Genomic DNA, 19,020 nt, shown 5'->3' on the forward strand with positions numbered 1-19,020 from the left:
ATTGGGGACTGGGGGAGGGACAGAGAGAAAGGGAGACAGAAAATCCCAAGCAGGCTCCTCGCTGTCTGCGCAGGGCTCAAACCCATGAACTGAACTGTGAGATCATGATCTGAGCTGGTTAGACACTCAACCGACTGAGCCATCCAGGTATCCCAAAATTCAGTAATTTTTGAAAACGTGAATTTGAAGATCTCCAAAATCCAATCCTTCACAACTTAAATAGTTTTATATTTAAAATGATTCTGTATGAAACTAGTAAGTCTATCAAATGTATTAAGTCTTTTATTTTCCTCTGACTCTTCTTCAAAGGAGTCTATTGGTTATTGTGGCTCCATAAAAAAAAAATAATAAATTTCTCTAAAAGTCGATGCTGAGTACAGTTGAAGTACGCCAACTGGGAATTAAGAAAACAAAAAAAAAAAAAACAAAAAAACAGCAATGACTAAGTTCTCCAAGATAAAAAAGAAGCATTCATAAGAGTTCAAGAATCTCTTGTCATCAGGGGACAGTTTTATAGATCTGCTGAAATGTTAGTTTATTCCTTGTTAAGGTCCTGACTTTCCCTGTCCGTGAGTTCAGACTTCTTGATTTCACTTCCCATGCGCCAACAGATGCTGCATTTCAAGTTGGAACAAAGGTTCCTTTTTAGAGTCCACAAAATGGCAGGTTCTTCACTACTCCCTCATTCTCTGTGCACATTCTCCTCCCTGATCCTGCCTCTTTCCAGGTCATTTAACCCTGATCTTCCCTCTCCTTCCTATCTGCTCTTCTCACTTTCTCTTCAAACACGTCCTACCTGTTTACCCCAATGTCTTTGCTTCTCTGTTTCCTCTTCCCTCCCCATGTATATTCACCAGCTGTCCTATAGTGCACGCCTTTCACTCATTCACAATTCGTGGTGGAGTACTCACTATCGAATCTTCTTTTCTCGTCCCGTCTGCTCCTACCCTCAGCTGGCCATCATCGGTTTCAACAATCTGTACTGAAATGAGCATGTCAGTGTGTGTGTGTGCTGGGGAAAGGGAAGGAGAGAAAATACTCACTGTTTTTCCCCTTTTCAATAATTTGAATGTTAGTTGAAGAAGGATGCGTCTGCCCACCATCATGTTCCCAGTCTTTGTTCTGCCTCTTTTAAAATGGCATTATTTGGTCTACTGGACAGGAAGTAAAGACGGTACAGAGAGTGTGTTGGAGCAGTTAATAAAATAAATTGGAAGGAGAGCAAGGAATACACTACTTCTGCCCTTGGAGACAAGTCACCGGGTTAAAGAAGCCAGGCAAGAAAGGTAAGAGGATGAGCTGGAATTAGACCTCGCGCCACTCAGAAGAGACAAACGCATCACATTTAAGTTACCAATCTAGGACTGACGAACTTAACAGGAACCCCTCAACCAAGAAACACTCCCACGTGTCATGGTGGGACACATTAGTGCCTGGAGGAGACACATCATAAACAAGGAGTCATTTTCCACGGTAACACTTTAATCACTTTGTCAAAACAATCTGAACACGTGTACATAAATACTTGATTTGCTTCAAGAATGGGTAGCATAAAAGTCCCTGAGATACATCCAAAAAGGACTTGAAACGTAATGCGATTATTCACCATACTAATTACCAAGAACTTGGCTCCCTTCCCTCCTATCTAAGGCATGTGACACTTTAAAACACACACACACATACACACACACACATATATATATATAATGCTAAATCAGAGTCTCTCTCTCTGGTGCCTGGTTTTCTTCCAGTTTATTGCTGCTGGGTAGGAAGTCATTTCCAGACTACAAGGAAGCCACCTGGAGAGGTGAATTAGTTCTTTAAACTGTGGGGTGCCAGTTGGTAGGATGGCAAGTGAAACTAGAAGGTCCCAAGAGAAGATGTCCAACCGCCCCCTCCCCCATTCTGCAGTTCAAGTGACAGAGGCTCCAAGGGGTTGTGACTTGCTCAAGCACGGCTGGTCCTGCCTCTACTACCGTAACCTCAAGCAGGTCCTTCAGAGGTCTGGACCTCGACTTCCTCTATAAAATGGAATGGTGATAATCATAGCTAACATCTTCCAGGTGCTTCCTATGTGCCAGACACTGTACTGAGTACTTTATGTCTCATCTAATTCCCCCAACACCTCTGTCAACCATAGATGATTACCTTTCATCAGAGATGCCAAAGCACAGAAAGTTTAAATAACGTACCCAAGGTGAGACAATTAGCGAAAGTTGCCAAGCTGATCTAGGAACCGAGGAGGGTCTATCTCCAAAATTCTTAAATTCCAATTCTCAAATCCCTTTTAAGAAACACCCATCAGGTAGGTTCTCAAATTCCCCAGATGTCTAAATGTCTAGCACAGAGTTGACTGACTACGGCCAAATCCAGGTACCCCATCTGTTTACATATTGCCAACGGCTGTTTTTGTGCTGCATCGGCAGAGTTTAGCGGCAGGAGAAACTGTATGGCCTGCAAAGCCTGAAGTATTTACCCCGGCCCTTTACAGAGAGAAGTCTGTTTTCATCCTGCTCTAGAACTTTGAAAACTTAGAGCACACTGTAACCGTACAGCACTTCACAATGTACAAAGCACTGTGGGACACGTCGTCCCACGTAATCCTCATTCTCTAGGGGCACTTGTGCATTATAAAGGAGGAAGCTAAAACCCAGAGAGTTTAAGTAACTCGCCTAATCAGGACAGCAGGGGCAGAAAGTGGCAGAAACACATCCAGGTTCTGACTCCCAGTTGCAAACTCTTTCCATGAAGCCACCCTGTCTCTTCTAACTTACCGCCAGGGAAGGGCTTGGACACCGGAAACGAGTGTGGACGCTGAAAGCCAGTCACACTGTCTTCCCGATCCCAGTATCATTCCAGGCACAATCATATCATTAGAGTCATCAAGTGCTAAAAATATTCAATTTGTAATAAACTTGAAAGTACAGTTTATGCCTTCAAGGGGGGGTGGGGCATGATGATCATAGAAAAGACATTTTTAAATATATATGATGCATTTTTATATTATCAGATATGAAATTTTAACCTACTCAGTTTAGAATGATGTGAAAAATAACATAAAATGAGCAATGGACCTATTTCTCTTACTCTTTGATGAAATCAGCCTCAAAAACTATTCTGGCTGTTCTAGACCCAAAATTTGCACACAAATAAAAATGCAATTATACCTTCCTTACGCTAAATATTCAATAAATATGTGGTTAGTTTTAACAAGATTTACTGTAACTAAGAACATCAGCAAAATAATACTCATGTAACAATATAACTTAACAATTTGTCTTTCAAAGAAAGAATAGGTGTTTCCTCCTAGCCTGCAAATTCAAGCTCAATCTGAATAGCAATGATGATTCTTGAAATAATAGGGTTTAGCTTTAGGAATACACTTGAAATATACAATATGAGGCCCCTTCCTTTTTATTTGAGATATATCCTGAAACACATGTTGAGATTTAAATTTAGACATACAAATCGATGTGGAGGCACCTTGAAATCACTGCAACAAAAAAGGAAAAAAAAATCTCTCTCTTACCAATTGAGTGATTGCCACGTGTTAGGCCCCTTTACTTATTTCAGTTTCCACAAAGCTCACAGTGAGCTATGAAGTATTTTCCCTCCCCATCTTACAGATAAGGAATCTGAGGCTCGAGGTTGTTGTTGTTACTATTATTTTAGAGAGAGAAAGCAAGTGCAAGCAGTGGAGGGTCAGAGAGAGAGGGAGAGGGAATCTTAAGCCGGTTCCATGCCCAGTAAGGGCCAGACACAGGGCTTCATCTCGCTACCATGAGATCATGACCTGAGCCGAAATCAAGAGTCAGAGGCTTAACTGACTGAGCCACCCAGGTGCCCTTCAAGGTTATTACTAACTTGCAGAGGTCATACAGCTGGAATTCAAGCCAGAGTACCTTCAAAATCCACTCTCCCACTGCCCATCTAGATTCCCAGGAACCCCAAGATAACTTGCTAATCTCTCATAAATACTCATTATAAGAAGAGAACTTTTCCTTTTTCTTTATTGGTTGACTGATACTTTGTAATTCCGCCCACACTATAATATTTTAATAAGGAAATGTTATCTATGGGCTTTAATTTCTCCTTTTAAGGAAAAAAATTGAAGCGCCTGGATTTCAGTGAACTTTTTAAGTGAGTCTGCAATGAATACACGTAGAGATAAAACTTAATGATTCAGCTAATTGCCCTAATCAAAATTACAGTTTACAGCACAACTTTATATAAACCTAGTTAATCTTAGACCATACTCACAATAATCAGTCACTGAAGGTCCTTATTGTAATAAGTCAAAGAGAAAAATAAACCATTATTTGAGACTATAAATCAACCTGTTTTCTAATAACTGACCTATGGCCTGTATTAAAGAATGTCACTTTAAACAAGTAGGTTCTGCCGATTGACCGATCAAAGTTCTATTTTACCTGTTGGCAAGGGCAGATTCTAATAGCCTTCAAGAAAAGGACCTCGCCTTACACATGTGTGTGTCTCTCCTGGCACCCCAAGCCCAGTGTTTGGCACAGAGGAGGCACGCGGTCACTCCTAGTAAATATGCTGCTCGTTCACCTTTTCAAGTCAATGCATACCATTTTCAAAGTTGGTCCACGGCACAGGCTCAAGGGCACTAGAAATGGGAGGCCATACCGTAAGTACTACTATGCAGACTAGGAGGGGAACTAGCCGGCCCCGGGGAGAATGGCAGATTTATATTTTAACAAAAAACCACAGCTCATTGCAGGCACTAATTTAGTTCCATTCCCTAGCAATTAAACATTTAACTGAAAACTGACGGAAACAAAAACTGCCATTAATAGACACCATGAAACTTTTTTCCTTTTGCCATGATTCCATATTGAAGTACAATCTCTTTCTCTGTCCTGCAGACAGGTACTTCGGGCAGTACGTTCCTGCTTAATTTTCCCGTCCAGTAAAACGATACAAACAAATAACTTTGTGGAAAGTGGCACTGCGGCTTCCTTCTCTTCTGTTGGTAAACACGGGCTGGTTTTCTGGACAGAGGGGAGAAGAAGGTCGCTTCTGCTTTTTTCACATCTCTAATTTTAACACACTTTTTAAAAATTTTGGTTATAGAAAAACAGACACAGAGGAAATAAGTTAGGAGATGCTTATTCACATTGTAAAGGGATTCTCCAGAGGATTGCATTAAACACTGACCTCTCCTAAAGCAGTGAATTGGGGATTTGATTTAAAAGCAGTGTTTCAAAAATACGTGTGTGTAAAGTGAGGTACACCTGTATATTCATCCTAACTCTTCCCCAAGGGCAATCTAGCATCGTCTTTGTACTCATACGGCCGGGGAACAAACAGTACTTGTTAAGGAACAGTCCATGGATCATTGGACCACCCTCCTCACCGTTTTTTAGGAGATGAGACTTTGAGGAAGTCATGAGACCCACTTGCGGCCACAGTCCTTTCACTATTCTGCAACAAGGCTCCTTCTGGAACGGGGGGCTTGCTACACATTCGCCCAGTGCAATGTGAGTCAAGGAGCAGTGTGTATGGATTTGGATTCAGCACAGGCCACCTATATAGCCCGTGACAGATGAGGAAAAAAAGAGCAACTGACTCAAAGGCTTCTGGTAGTTAAGCTACTGTTTCACATCTGTCCTGGTTACAAGGTGAGGGAGGGCTCCCTTCTTCACCGGTGAACACTGATGCCCACCTACAGCAGACAGAGCCCAACTGCTAGCTGTGCAAAAAAAAAAAAAAAAAAAAAAAAAACCAAAAAACCAAACAAAAAAACAAAACCATGAGAACCAGGGATCCTTCCTACCCAGTCTTTATGCTGAATCATATTAATTGGTAAATCACCTTTCCCCCGTAGAGTAAAAATGGGTGTTTGGAAAACTCGACCAGCCAAGGAGATGCGCAGCTGAGGGTCAAAAGTTGACGATCTGACCTCCCTGGGTCACACCAGGGTTTCACCGCTCAAACCAGCGAGCCAAATTGCGTATGCTCTTGGGCCGGTCCCCAGCGCTCTGCACAGCCTGGCAGGCCCGGCACCAAGGCTCGTCCCAGAAGGAGGTGATGTGCACGGCGTAGCTCCTGCGCCAGCTGAAGTAGCGACGGTAGACTGCTGGGTTTCGGTCGAGGAAGAGCAGGTAGGCAGCCAGGGAGGAGGCACTAGGGAAGTCGTCTACGTGGATGAAGGCACCGCGGGGCATGAAGCGTTCATAATTGGCACGGTCGGGGCCCAGCACCACCGGCACGGCCCCGGCCAGCAACGCGTTGCGCCAGAGCTTCTCGGTGATGTAATCCAGGTGCTGCGAGTTCTCAAAGGCCAGGTAGAACTTGTAGCGGGCCACTGTGTGCAGAAGGCCAATGCTGGGCACCGGCCGGCCAGGCCCGCTCCTGCCGAACACGTCCACCGACACGTGCTGGCTCAGCTGGTGGTAGTACCGGACCCGGGCCTGGCGCTCATCCCAGTTGCTCACCACCCAGGCCACGAGCCCCCGTTTCCGGGCCAGCGGCGGGGCCAGGCCTAGCGGCTGGTCGCTGGGATGGGTCCTGGGGTAGAGGTACCCGTAAGGCACGAAGACGTCCGAGTCGGCCCTGTAGGAGAGGGTCCAGTTGAAGAGGTTCCCCGCCAGGTTCCGCAAGCCCGGGGAGTGGGAGGGCGACTCGAAGTTCATCCACACCCAGCGCTGGCCCGGGGGCCTGAGGCCCGAGGTGGCCAGGGCTTCGGCGGCCACCGCCTCCTCGTCGTCCAACACCCGCAACTCCAGCTCATCTGCCCCGCGCACCGGGGCGCCCCAGGGCGGGGGCCAGTCACGGGGTTCCTTCACGAGGTCACGGTGGTGGAAAAGCACCGCCTGGGCCTCCCCATAGGCCGCACGGTCGGTGAGCAGGCGGCAGCCGCTGATGTTGAAGCGCAGCCAGCAGTCCGGGGGCGGCCTCGCGCCGCTGTCGCGCCCCGCGAAGGGTTCCCACCACAGCAGCACGGCCACCGGCCGCGGCGGGGCGGAGGATGCCCAGGGCAGCGGCGGCAGCTGCCTCCAGCAGCAGAAGGCGGCCAGAGCGGTGCACAGCAGGCCGGCCGCCGCCAGCGCGGAGGCGCTCGGCAGAAGCCCCCGGCCCCGGCGCCGCCCGAAGCGCCGGCCGGCCTCCCCGCCCCACGGCGCTCCCATGGCGCGCGCAGGCACGGCCGCCGCCGCTCGCCGCGCGTCCGCAGGCGTGGGGCCGCGGCGCCCGCTCTCATGCTGCCGCTGCGGCTCCGGCCGTCGTTGCCGCTCGCCGCCGGCCCTGGAGCGGGAGAGGGCGGTCCCGGAATCCCAAGGCTCGCGGGCCTGGCACTCCTCCCGAAGAGTCCCCGCGGGGCGCGCCGCCAGGGCTAAGTGCGCGGCCCGGGCAGCCCCGCCGGGCGCCGCCCCGTCCCTCCCCTCCACCGCGCCCCCGGCCCGACCGGCACTGCCGGCCCCGGGCGTTTCCTGCCGCGCCTCCGCCCGTCCCCGCCCCGTCCAGGACTCCCGGACCTTCGGCCGCGCCGCCCGGGCCCCTCACCCGCTCTCCGGGCCCCTCACCCGCTCTCCGGACCCCACCTCGGGGGGTCCCGGGCCTTTCCGCGCGCCCAGCTCCCTGGCCTTGAGCCCGGGCCTGCCCGCGGCTCCCTCCCAGCGGCGCCCCGGTGTTCAGTCGCGGTGGCCTGCACCTTCGCCTTCCAGAGGGAGGACCCGGTTCGTCGCTGGGCGCGTGCAGAGGGCGCTAGAGCGGACTCGTGGAGAAGGCGGGCCGGGGGTGCCGAGTCCCCGGGCGTCGGGACGGAAGATCGAGTCCCCTTCCTTCCTCGCCGCCCTGCGGTGGCCAGCGACGCCTGCCGGAGGGAGGGAGCGCTAGAGGCCGCGGAAACGTGCGGGCTGCGGCGCGGCCACGGCGGCGGTGACCGTGACCTCGTGACCCTCCGAGACAGGCCAGTGGCGCGACCCACAGGGGTTGTGCGTTTATGAAACCATTTTTCAGGGTGGATAGTTAAATCCCACTGCCACAAGAAGGTTCTCTCCCCTCCGCCTTCCTCCCCAGCAGAGGATCAGAAGAATAAAACGTTTTCTGAGCAATCTGAAACATTCTTTTCCCTCACTCCACCTCTAAATACTCCTCACTGCCGGCCCAGAACGTTCTTGGTACAAGGGCGAGGAGGACTCTGAAACCAAAGATAAACATATGGCCCTTTGGGCCTTTGTCCTCCAGGAAATTACTGCTTGGTCCGGGAGCTGAATGAATGAAAGGCACTATTAAGTTTTATTAAGCACTGAAGAAACAATGTACTCGTGAAGATTACACACTCTGGACTATAATAAAATGATGGCTAAGATAAATATTAGATCACCCAAGTTTAGGCTATAAAAGGTGAGTAGCTCACAGCTGCTTCCACTGTTATCAGTGAGTCAACAATCCAGGCATCCATTTCTACAGCCAGTTGAGCAAATTTTTTTTTCCTACAAGTTGAATTTGAATTTCTAGGTTTAGGCCTTCATGTATGTCATTAAACTGTTTTTCAGCAAAATTCCAAATAGGCCATAGGTGGGCTGCTGACCTAAGGAGATGAGGCAGTTTGGGGAGAATTTTTAGTATTCGACAGCTGTGCATTGCCAGCACCCCAGCCCAGTGCCATATTGAGTTACAGGATGTTAGAGGAGAAATGGATTTGCTGGGAATGGGGCCAACCTGTCGGGTGTGTTTGATATTATGCATACAGAAAAAACAAACAAACAAACAAACTTGGATTTGCCATTAGGATTTACCAGGAAGAACTTTTTCATTAAAAATCAAGTACAGAGGGGGCACCTGGGTGGCTCAGTCAGTTGAGCATCACACTCTTGATTTCTGCTCAGGTCATGATCTCACAGTTCATGGGGATTGAGCCCCCCCACCCTCTTGGGCTCTGTGCTGACAGGGTGGAGCCTGCTTGGGATTCTGCCTCTCCCTGTCTCTCTCTCTCTCTGGCCGTTTGTGTACACACACTCTCTCTCAAAATAAATATTTAAAAAATCAAGTATAGATTTCGAAAGCTTCTATAAAGATGGTTCCATGTGGCACTGCCTTCTGGCCCACAGGGACAATTTGGGAGCCGGATAGCATTAGATGTTCTGGCTATACCTACTTTCTCCTACACACTAAAACTTGTTATAATGTTGTGGAGTTGTTTTTTTTTTTAATTTTTAATTTTTTAATTTCATGGTATAATTTTTAAGCTACTTAACCAAATTGTCATTGGAGTTATGAATTTCAGTTCCACTCTGTTATTTTTTTTAATGTTTATTTATTTTTGAGACAATGCGAGAGACAGAGTGCAAGCAGCAGAGGGGTAGACAGAGGGAGACACAGAATCTGAAGCGGGCTCCAGGCTCTGAGCTGTCAGCCCAGAGCCCGATGTGGGGTTCGAACTCAAGAACCGTGAGATCATGACCTGAGCCGACGCTCATGACCAGACACTTAACGGACTGAACCACTCAGGTGCCCCACTCTGTTATTTTTAATTCTAGAAAAAAGCTATAAATGCCCAAGTGTTTCCTTCTTCAACCAAAAGAAGGGAAGGATATATTCGCTTTTCTTGTTATACAATTCAAAAACCTGTATATTTATGCACATTCCTCCCCCACTTGAAGTAAATAAGACATCACAGATAGAGGCTAACGTTGTATCCAGCACATGGTAGGTAAGCATCTGGTAAATGTTAACCTGCTTCCTTGCTTCCTTCCCCCACTCCCAATTTTCCTGTAAGTCCTTCAGATATTCCAATTAAACCAACTTTTTATGGGCAGAATGGCTCCTCTCTCATGAATATCAATTTCCATAGTGTCTACTTACCTTGGTAGAGTGAGGGATGGCCAACTCCGACTTTAGTCTTATCTTGATGTTGGGGAAAGGGATACCTGGCAGGAGGGTGTAGTTGGATCAATGGAAACCAATCATGACTCCTCTACAAACAACTGATTGAAGATCATACTCATTGATTTATTCCCTGAGCAACGGTTTGTTCTTATTTTAGAGGGATGGAAAGGAGGAAAGGTGTTAAGTAACAAAGCCAGGTGTTCTCATTTATTTATTTAACCAGTTAGGAACCTGGACTGAAAAATACCATTTCTACCTTCAAGAATCTGAAACAGTGCAGAGAGAAAGAATTATAGAAGGCTTTGAGAAGGTGGTTCCTGGAATAATTAGGAACGATTCAAATTGGGAACAGGGCTGAGATGTTCGTCTAAACAGAAGGAGCAGCATAGCAACAGCCAAACGGGGTGAGGATGGTAGGTTAGAAATCACTAGGGTTTGGGGCGCCTGGGTGGTTCAGTCGGTTAAGCGTCCGACTTCAGCTCAGGTCACGATCTCGCGGTCCGTGAGTTCGAGCCCCGCGTCGGGCTCTGGGCTGATGGCTGAGAGCCTGGAGCCTGCTTCCGATTCTGTGTCTCCCTCTCTCTCTGCCCCTCCCCCGTTCATGCTCTGTCTCTCTCTGTCCCAAAAATAAATAAAAAAACGTTATAAAATTAAGAAATCACTAGGGTTTTAGTTTGACTAAGGAGATGGGGTTTTATCCCGAGGGCTGTTGAGAGTCCTCGAAAGGTTTTAGAAAGCAAAGGATCAATATAATGAGTACTTTTAAAAGATCTTTTGCCAGGTATCTGGGTGGCTCAGTTGGTTAAGCATTCAACCCTTGATCTCAGGTCTTGATCTCAAGGTTGTGAGTTCAAGCCCCACATTGGGCTAGAAGCCTACTTAAAAAAAACAAAACAAAAAAAAAACTCATTTGCGAGGGGAGGTGAGTATATGGAAGTTGACATGAGATAGTCTCCTGGTGTGCTGGCCATGTTCATTGATATAGGCACTGGTTAATTGGGTATGTTTTGTTGAGTAAATTCATTAAGCTTCAGACTTATATATGTGCTTTTATGTGTGTATATTATACTTCAGTAAAATGTTTCTAAGAAAAAAAAATCATTCTTTCATTAGTAAAAGATGAATTGGGAGTTAAGGACCAGGATAAGAACACAAGTATCTAATCCAGTTGAAAAACCATTGGTATAATTCAGATATGAAACAAAATGCCTGAACTGAGATAGATGTGAGAATGAGATTAAATTAAAATTAAAGGAGAATCAATTCAGAGATAGGAGGCCCTTCCTCCAGGAAGCCTTCCTGGACCCCCATGTGCACAAAGGTAGGGTAGGTTACATGACTCTCCTGTGTGCTCCCATATAGGCATCGTTCAGAATATCATGGGGCCGGGATCATACTTCATTCACAACTCCATTCCTAGCACTGAACCAGGCATCTAGTAGTTTTCATCATTTCACTGAACACTTGTTGAATGAATGAAGGCTCTTAATGTATTGCGGAAATAATCTGTTGGTAAATGTGTTCCCCACTATAAAGTGTGTAAGTATCAGGAAAAATTGGCTACGTGAATGATTTGCTGTGACGTGAAGAAGCCCCTGAAGCTTTCAAGTGTAAATGCTACACATGAATTAGAGCCGTGATGACCAGCATCAGAAGCTCCATCAAATAAGGCTGACTCTCATTGGCCCAACCTGCACCAAGTGTCATTCTTGAAACAATCACTGCGATCAGGAGATGTGGACTCTCTTTAGATACTCTTGTGGAGCTACAGGGTAGGTTTACCTAAACTTCATGGACCAACAACGGAGGGAGTTCCCCAAAGGGAAATGCTGTTATCTGAAGAGGACGGGGTAGTGGGCGGGCCAAAACAACCCTGGCTACCAGCCGTCAGTAAGCAACTGTTATTCTAAATGCTAAAATTGTTATTCTAAGATTCTTAGAATTTTAAAATTTCTATGATCCTCTTTAATTTGGTAACGATAAACCAAAGTATTTCTTGTGTAGTTAAAGGCCTCTCAGTTTCCAAGGAATATTACACAGGAAGAACTGGCTTTCCGTTGCAAGTATGAAGACAACGAGGTCAGGTATAAGGAAGGGCTTCTGGACTCTGAGGATTGCTAACGCGGTGTAGAGGAGAAGTCCATAAATTAAGGCCTATTTTATCAAGCCAAGTGAGTAATCGGCGCACAGCGTGTCCGAGGATGATCTATTCAGTTCCAAAACTTGATACAGGACAGAATTCTTTGAGACCAAGGGCAAGGACAACTCTGGTTGCTACAAGTCTAACTCACTCTTGGCTCTTCCTCGGGGAAATGGTACATTTGCAGCCCGTCCTGGGACTCCTCACCAAAGACGTTTGATATTTCCTAGGAATCCCCAGAACACATTCTGACGGCCTCAGGCCTTTCCACTGGCACCAAGCTGCCAGCTGGGCTCCACGAGGCCACCCTCAGATGGGTTCTTATCTCTGGATGGATTTGAGATTCCTGTGACTCAACATTGACCTGCTCAGTATACTTTCCAGTTTTTTCCTTGAAGAGAGAAAAGGGCAATCCAGAGCCCCTCCCCATATTCTGTACTTACAAGGAAGTGGGGAGGAGTCTGTGAGAGGTGTGCCTGGAAAGGCTAACCCGGATGCAAGTAGGTGGAGATTGTTTCCGTTGTCAGGCATAATTCTTTAACTGTGCGTAATTGGGCAGGTGAGTGTGGACATGCTTGTTAGTTAAAGATTGTTAAGAATTGTGTAAATTCAACGACAGTCCCCAATTTATTATTCATTGCCCTGTGAAATCACTGGTAGAAAAACAAGCCTAATACCAATTTATAAGTTCTTCTCTTTTTACCCAAGTGCAAAACGTTACTGCCCCTGAAAGGCGTTGTCGCGAAGAGACAATATATGAGAACATACTGTATTTACTTTAGGGTGTTACTCTTTATGTACTCGAGTTCCTCTTGCACACTTCCTTGACTGAAGAGTGATACAAGAATGTTGGGTGTTCCGAAAAATGTACATAGTGAAATTTCAATTACTGTTAGAAATATTTATATAATTCTTTAAATATTGGCAGGATTTACCTCTGCATTTTTCTTGTTAAACTACTTCCTCCTAGAATAGACATTATTTGTAGTCACATGTGAAAGTTATGGAATACAAGACTTACGCAAAAGAAAATAAGGGGCGCAAGGGTGGCTCAGTGGGTTAAGCGTCCGACTCTTGATTTCAGCTCAGGTCATGCTCTCACCTTCGTGAGCTCAAGCCCTGCATCAGGCTCTGCACTGACAGGAAGGAGCCTGCTTGGGATTCTCTCTGTCCCTCTCTCTGCCCCTACACCACCCTCAAAAAATAAATTAATGGAATAAAAAAAAAAAAAGAAAGTTATTTTGACATCGAAATAAGTATGTTAACATCACACAGTGCAATGCCTGGCAACATGAGGTATTTCATAAATATTTATTAAATACATGAATAGGTGAATGAATGAACACCACTCCTAATTTTAAGAGACACTTACAAAACAATTTCATTTCTGCATTCATAAAGGTTATGCAAAAGACTTTGGACTCTAAGGGTGCCTGGCTGGTTCAGTTGGTGGAGCAAGTGACTCTTGATCTCATGGTTGTGAGTTCGAGCCCCACATTAGGTATAGAGATTACTTAAGAATAAAAATCTTTTTTTTTTATTTTTTTTTAACCTTTATTTATTTTTGAGACAGAGAGAGACAGAGCATGAACGGGGGAGGGTCAGAGAGAGAGAGACACACAGAATCTGAAACAGGCTCCAGGCTCTGAGCTGTGAGCACAGAGCCCGACGCGGGGCTCGAACTCATGGACCACGAGATCACGACCTGAACTGAAGTCGGACGCTTAACCGACTGAGCCACCCAGGCGCCCCAAGAATAAAAATCTTAAAAAAAAAAAAAAAGGATTGAACTCTAAAATAATTACTAAGAAAATAATACAACAGAAGTGTAGGGTACATCTTGTTAAGTATCACACTGGCCTCCCCAAATCCCCTCCAGGTTCACCAGCACTGTCCTTCTACCCCAATCCCAAGTCTCTCTTGACTAAAGCAAGTTAGGACAAATCCTACACAATCACAGAATTTCAAACATATCAACACTAGGCTTTTCTATGGTACCTGCCTCACATTAGTACTTATGTGTGTGGCTACACTCAAGGCAACCAGATCCTAACTCAGGACCAGACCTTAACTCTGGGAGGCAGCCCCCACCCTCTGCAGATGGAGGAAAGGATCTTGACTACCTGTCCCCCACCCCTTGTCCTGACCCCACTTCTCACACAGTCCCAGGGCACACTTCATGAAAGAAAATGGAGAGAAGATACATTTTTTTTTCCCCTGGAAGTCAGGTAATTCTGCCTTGACCAGTAAATTTCCCTCAAGTAGCCAATCAGAATAGAACGGTGCTCAGACCAGCCTCCATCACTCTCATTCCTGTGACTCTACTTCTAAAAAGGGGTTGAGGCACTTGCAATATTAAGAAATACTTGTTGGGTGACAATGAACAAATTAGTGACACACAAATGATTTTGGAAAGGCACGGAAAATGAAAGGGTAAGTCTAGATTGCTCATATGGCAAGGGAAGAAACATTCCTGAAGAAGTAAGACAGCCACGTATTTATGATTCCAGGCCAAGCTTACTGTGGCCAAAGAAACCACAGCCCAGAAACCTTACATGCTGCATAAAGTTGAAATCACATTAATAAGGCTGGTTATAATAGGATTATTTTCAACCGCTCTGAAAGGAACATTCGGTCTGTACTCACCCTGAGAAACATTTAGTGCAATTCAATGAACATTTGGTCTTGGGGAAAAGAGGACAGGTGAATAAACACTGCCCTAACTAACTGCATGGCAAGAGCTTCTTCTGTGCTGGCAGCACCACGGGGCTCTGCATAAAAAGCAACTTCTTTCTCGAGTGAGCTCACTGTGCAAAGACTTCATTTCCTGGATCATCCAAGGCAGCAGGGAAACAGCGGCAACTGTTAAAGTCAGAGAAGAGAAATCAGATGTGAACGAAAGTGGTAGATGCTGTCTGACCGCCCGTTCACGGAGCCCACCGCTCCTCACTCCCACCACTGACCAGCTGTTTTGCCTCCCAGCGCCCTTGAAGCTCTCCTGGCCCCTTTCCCAGTCCACAGTTTGAGCAAGATTGATGGGGATTGTTGATAGACGATTTTGATGTGACAGGATTTGCTGTGTGCCTTTGAAAGGTGAAATACTTCAGTTTTTCTTTGGTACATTTTGGCATGGCACCTTTGTCATGATCAGCTTGTAGAGCTATTGTTTTGTTTGTTTGTTTTCTAAAGGGTTTTCCAAACAACACAGTACTGAGAATTGTCCGACATTGACACCTGCCGGGCTACCTTAGGGGCAGACCTTGTTTGGGCTTAGAAAACTGCAAAAGCGATAACATTTACTGAAGGCCAATTATGTGAAAGTCCTTGAGGTATATCTGAACAAACATTTCTGCCCTGTATTTATTACACTCAATCCACCCTGTTGAACTATAGTTTTAGAGCAATTCCAGACCTAAAGAGTCCAAAGGCTGACATCAGAACCTGGGATGTGTAAGATCTTCAGTAACTGCTGAACGTGCCTCTAGAAGCAAGACTTCCTTGACTGCCTTGTCACTTTGTCCCTTGTCACCTCTGCATTGATCAAGTGTCACTCTCAGAGTAGAAGGTTGTTTTAGGCCACCTATCTTTGCACCTTTCTCATCTCCACTTACAACTAGTTAGGCAAGGTTCGTCAGTTTGCCAAGGAAGTTTTTCTTTTTTTTTTTTTTTTAATTTTTTTTTAACGTTTATTTATTTTTGAGACAGAGAGAGACAGAGCATGAACGGGGGAGGGTCAGAGAGAGGGAGACACAGAATCTGAAACAGGCTCCAGGCTCTGAGCTGTGAGCACAGAGCCCGACGCGGGGCTCGAACTCATGGACCGCGAGATCGTGACCTGAGCCGAAGTCGACCGCTTAACCGACTGAGCCACCCAGGCGCCCCAACCAAGGAAGTTTTTCATGTGAAAGGGAAGCAAGTTTCTGCTGGGGAAAGAGGGTAGACCTGAGTCTCTCCACCCAGTAGATTCTACTCTCTCTCTCTTAGTGACAGAGATGTGGAATTATAAACCAGAGTCAAGCGGTTTAGCCCACATACATGTGCTTCAAGCAAGCGCTATAATTAAGCCAGACAAAACTAAAGCCAGTTTTATTAGTAAGGATTCTTTTAGTTGCAGTTATAGTGACTTACTGGAGGCAGCTCTGGATCGGGGGGAAAAAAAGGCAGGATGGGGGGCAAAACGTATTAACAGGTGAGAAGTGAGTCTCACAGAAACCCACTTCTAAAAATTTTTATTAACACTATTTTTAAAGTGTTTATTTATTTTTGAGAGAGAGAGCAGGTGAGGGTCAAAGAGAGAGAAAGGCAGAGAATCCCAAGCAGGCTTGTGCTGTCAATGCAGAGCTTGACTCGGGGCTCAATCCCAAGAACCCTGAGATCATGACCTGAGCCAAAATCTAGAGTCGGACATTTAACCAACTGAGCCACCCCGGTGCCCTAACTCTCAATTTTCAGTCTTTGGCAGCAAGAATCCAACTGGGCCACCCTGGGCTTTGCCTACCTGGTGAACTTAGCCATGGCCGAGAACAGAGTCCAGGGCAGTGTGGTCAGTGGATTAGTGGGGGCAGGGAGTCAGGGATACGGTGGTGGTGAGCTATTCTCAGAGGAAGGAACACCTTTGTGAGCTGAACCATTCTGGAGAGGTGACTAACTCCTGTGTTTGTTTTGTTTTTTAATAAATAAAGATGACCAAGGGAGGTCTTCCTCAGCCTTTCAATTATTTCCATGAATAAATGCTTCCTTATATCTAAAGTAAATCCTTGAAAACAACATGTTATGAAATACTTTACACGTAGAAAAAATAGGGTGATGAGTCCCAAATTCCCCTTAAGACTCAACAATTGCTAAGATTACTCACATAGGGGCACCTGGGTGGCTCGGTCGATTGAGCGTCTGGCTTTGGCTCAGGTCACGATCTCACAGTTTGTGGGTTCGAGCCCCGCATCGGGCTCTGTGCTGACCGCTCAGAGCCTGGACTGCTTCGGATTCTGTCTCTCTTTCTCTCTGCCCTTCCCCTGCTTGTGCTCTGTCTCTGTCTCTCTCTCTCTCTCAAAAATAAACATTTAAAAAAAAAGACTACCCACATATGCCTCTTTTAACCCCTTTTCTTTTATTTCTGATGTATTTTTAAAGTTTATTTATTTATTTTGAGAGAGAGTGCACGCACACGTGTGCAAGCAGAGGAGGAACAGAGAGAGAGAGAATCCCAAGCAGACTCCACACTGTCAGCACAGAGCCAGACGAGGGGCTGGGTCTCACCAACTGTGTGATCATGACCTGAGCCAAAATCAAGAATGGGGTGCTCAATCAACTGAGCCACTCAGGTGCCCCTTATTTTCTACTTCTAATTTTTTTCTTTCTTTCTTTTTTCTTTCTTTCTTTTTTTTTTTAGTTAACATACAATGAAATATTGGTTTCAGGAGTAGAATTCAGTGATTCATTGCTTGCCTACAACACCAGGTGCTCACCGTAACAAGTGCCCTCCTTAGTACCCATCACCCATCTAGCTCATTTCCCACCCATCTCCCTCCGCCAACCCATAGTTTATTCTCTACCATTAAGAGTCTCTTGTGGCTTGCTTCCCTGTCTTCTCCCCTCTCCCTGTATGTTCATCTGTTTTGTTAAATTCCACATGAGTGAAATCATATGGTATCTGTCTTTTTCTGATTGACTTATTTCACTTAGCATAATACATTCTAGCTCCCTCCACATAATTGCAAATGGCAAGATTTCATCCTTTTTGATGACTGAGTGATACACACATACACACACACACACACACACACGCACACACACACCACATGTTCTTTATCCATTCTTCAGTCAATGGGCACTTGCACTGTCTCCATAGTTTGGTTATTTTTGATAATGCTGCTGTAAACATCGGGGTGCATGTACCCCTTCAAATTTGTACTTTTGTATCCTTTGGGCAAATACCTTATAGTGTCCTTGCTGGATAGTTCTATTTTTAGTTTCTTGAGGAACCTCCATAGTGTTCTCCAGGGTGTCTGGACCAGTTTGCATTCCCACCAACAGTGCAAGAGGGTTCCACTTTCTCTGCGTTCTTGCCAACACCTGCTGGTTTTTGTGTTGTTAATTTTAGCCATTCTGACAGGTGTGGGGTGGTATCTCATCATGGTTTTGATTTGTATTTCTCTCATTATGAGGGATGTTGAGCATCTTTTCATGTGTCTGTAGCCAACTGGATGTCTTCTTTAGAAAAGTCTTCTGCCCATTTCTTAACTGGGCTATTTGTTTTTTGGGTGTTGAATTTGATAGATTTTGGATACTAACTCTTTATCAGAAATGTCATTTGCAAATATCTTCTCCCATTCCGTAGGCCGTGTTTAACTTTGTTGATTGTTTCCTTCCCTGTGCAGAAGTTTTTTATCTTGGTGAGGTCGCGATAGTTCATTTTTGCTTTTGTTTCCCTTGCCCGAGTCATGTCTCGTAAGAAGTTGCTGCAGCCAAGGTCAAAGAAGTTGCTGCCTATGTTCCCCTTTAGGAGAACCATTTTGAATTTATTTTTGCGTTTGGTGTAAGAAAATGTCCAGTTTCATTCTTCTGCATGTCGCTGTCCAGTTTTCCCAACACCATTTGTTGAAGAGACCGTCTTTTTTTTCCATTGGATATTCTTTTCTGCTTCATCAAAGGCTAGTGACCATATTGTTGTACTTCCATTTCTGGGCTTTCTATTCTCTTCCATTGATCTATGTGTCTGTTTTTGTGCCAGTACCATACTATCTTGATGACTATAGCTTTGTAATACAGCTTGAAGTCCGGAATTGTGATGCCTCCAGTTTTGTTTTTCTTTTTCAGAATTGCTTTGGCTATTCCGGGTCTTTTGTGGTTCCATAGAAGTTTGAGGATTCTTTGTTCTAGCTCTGTGAATCTACTTCTAATCTTATCATCTGCGTGGCTCACAGATACTCTTGCCACGACTATTTAGCCAAATTAGGAAGTGTGGTGCAAGCCCTATGACACCAAGTTACCCCAGAGCAACTTCAGCCTGAACTGTAAAAATTCAG

The 19,020-nt window shown here is 45.7% G+C and overlaps 1 protein-coding gene across 1 annotated transcript; it reads right to left on the minus strand.

The window, feature by feature from the left end:
* Window positions 1-1,464: 1,464 nt before the first annotated feature.
* Window positions 1,465-16,510, minus strand: FUT4 (fucosyltransferase 4). Its single transcript, XM_047071964.1, has 5 exons — window positions 16,494-16,510; window positions 14,804-14,857; window positions 8,102-8,164; window positions 7,676-7,922; window positions 1,465-7,499 (listed from the first exon to the last, which is right to left on the minus strand). The coding sequence occupies exons 1-5, from the start codon at window positions 16,508-16,510 to the stop codon at window positions 5,949-5,951; spliced, it is 1,932 nt and encodes a 643-aa protein (XP_046927920.1). The 3' UTR covers window positions 1,465-5,948.
* Window positions 16,511-19,020: the final 2,510 nt, after the last annotated feature.

This window comes from Lynx rufus, unplaced genomic scaffold (genome assembly GCF_022079265.1).
Source record: "Lynx rufus isolate CCGP_SWC_20201006 ecotype Redwood Valley unplaced genomic scaffold, mLynRuf1.p SCAF_9, whole genome shotgun sequence".
NCBI classification, from domain to species: Eukaryota; Metazoa; Chordata; class Mammalia; order Carnivora; family Felidae; genus Lynx; species Lynx rufus.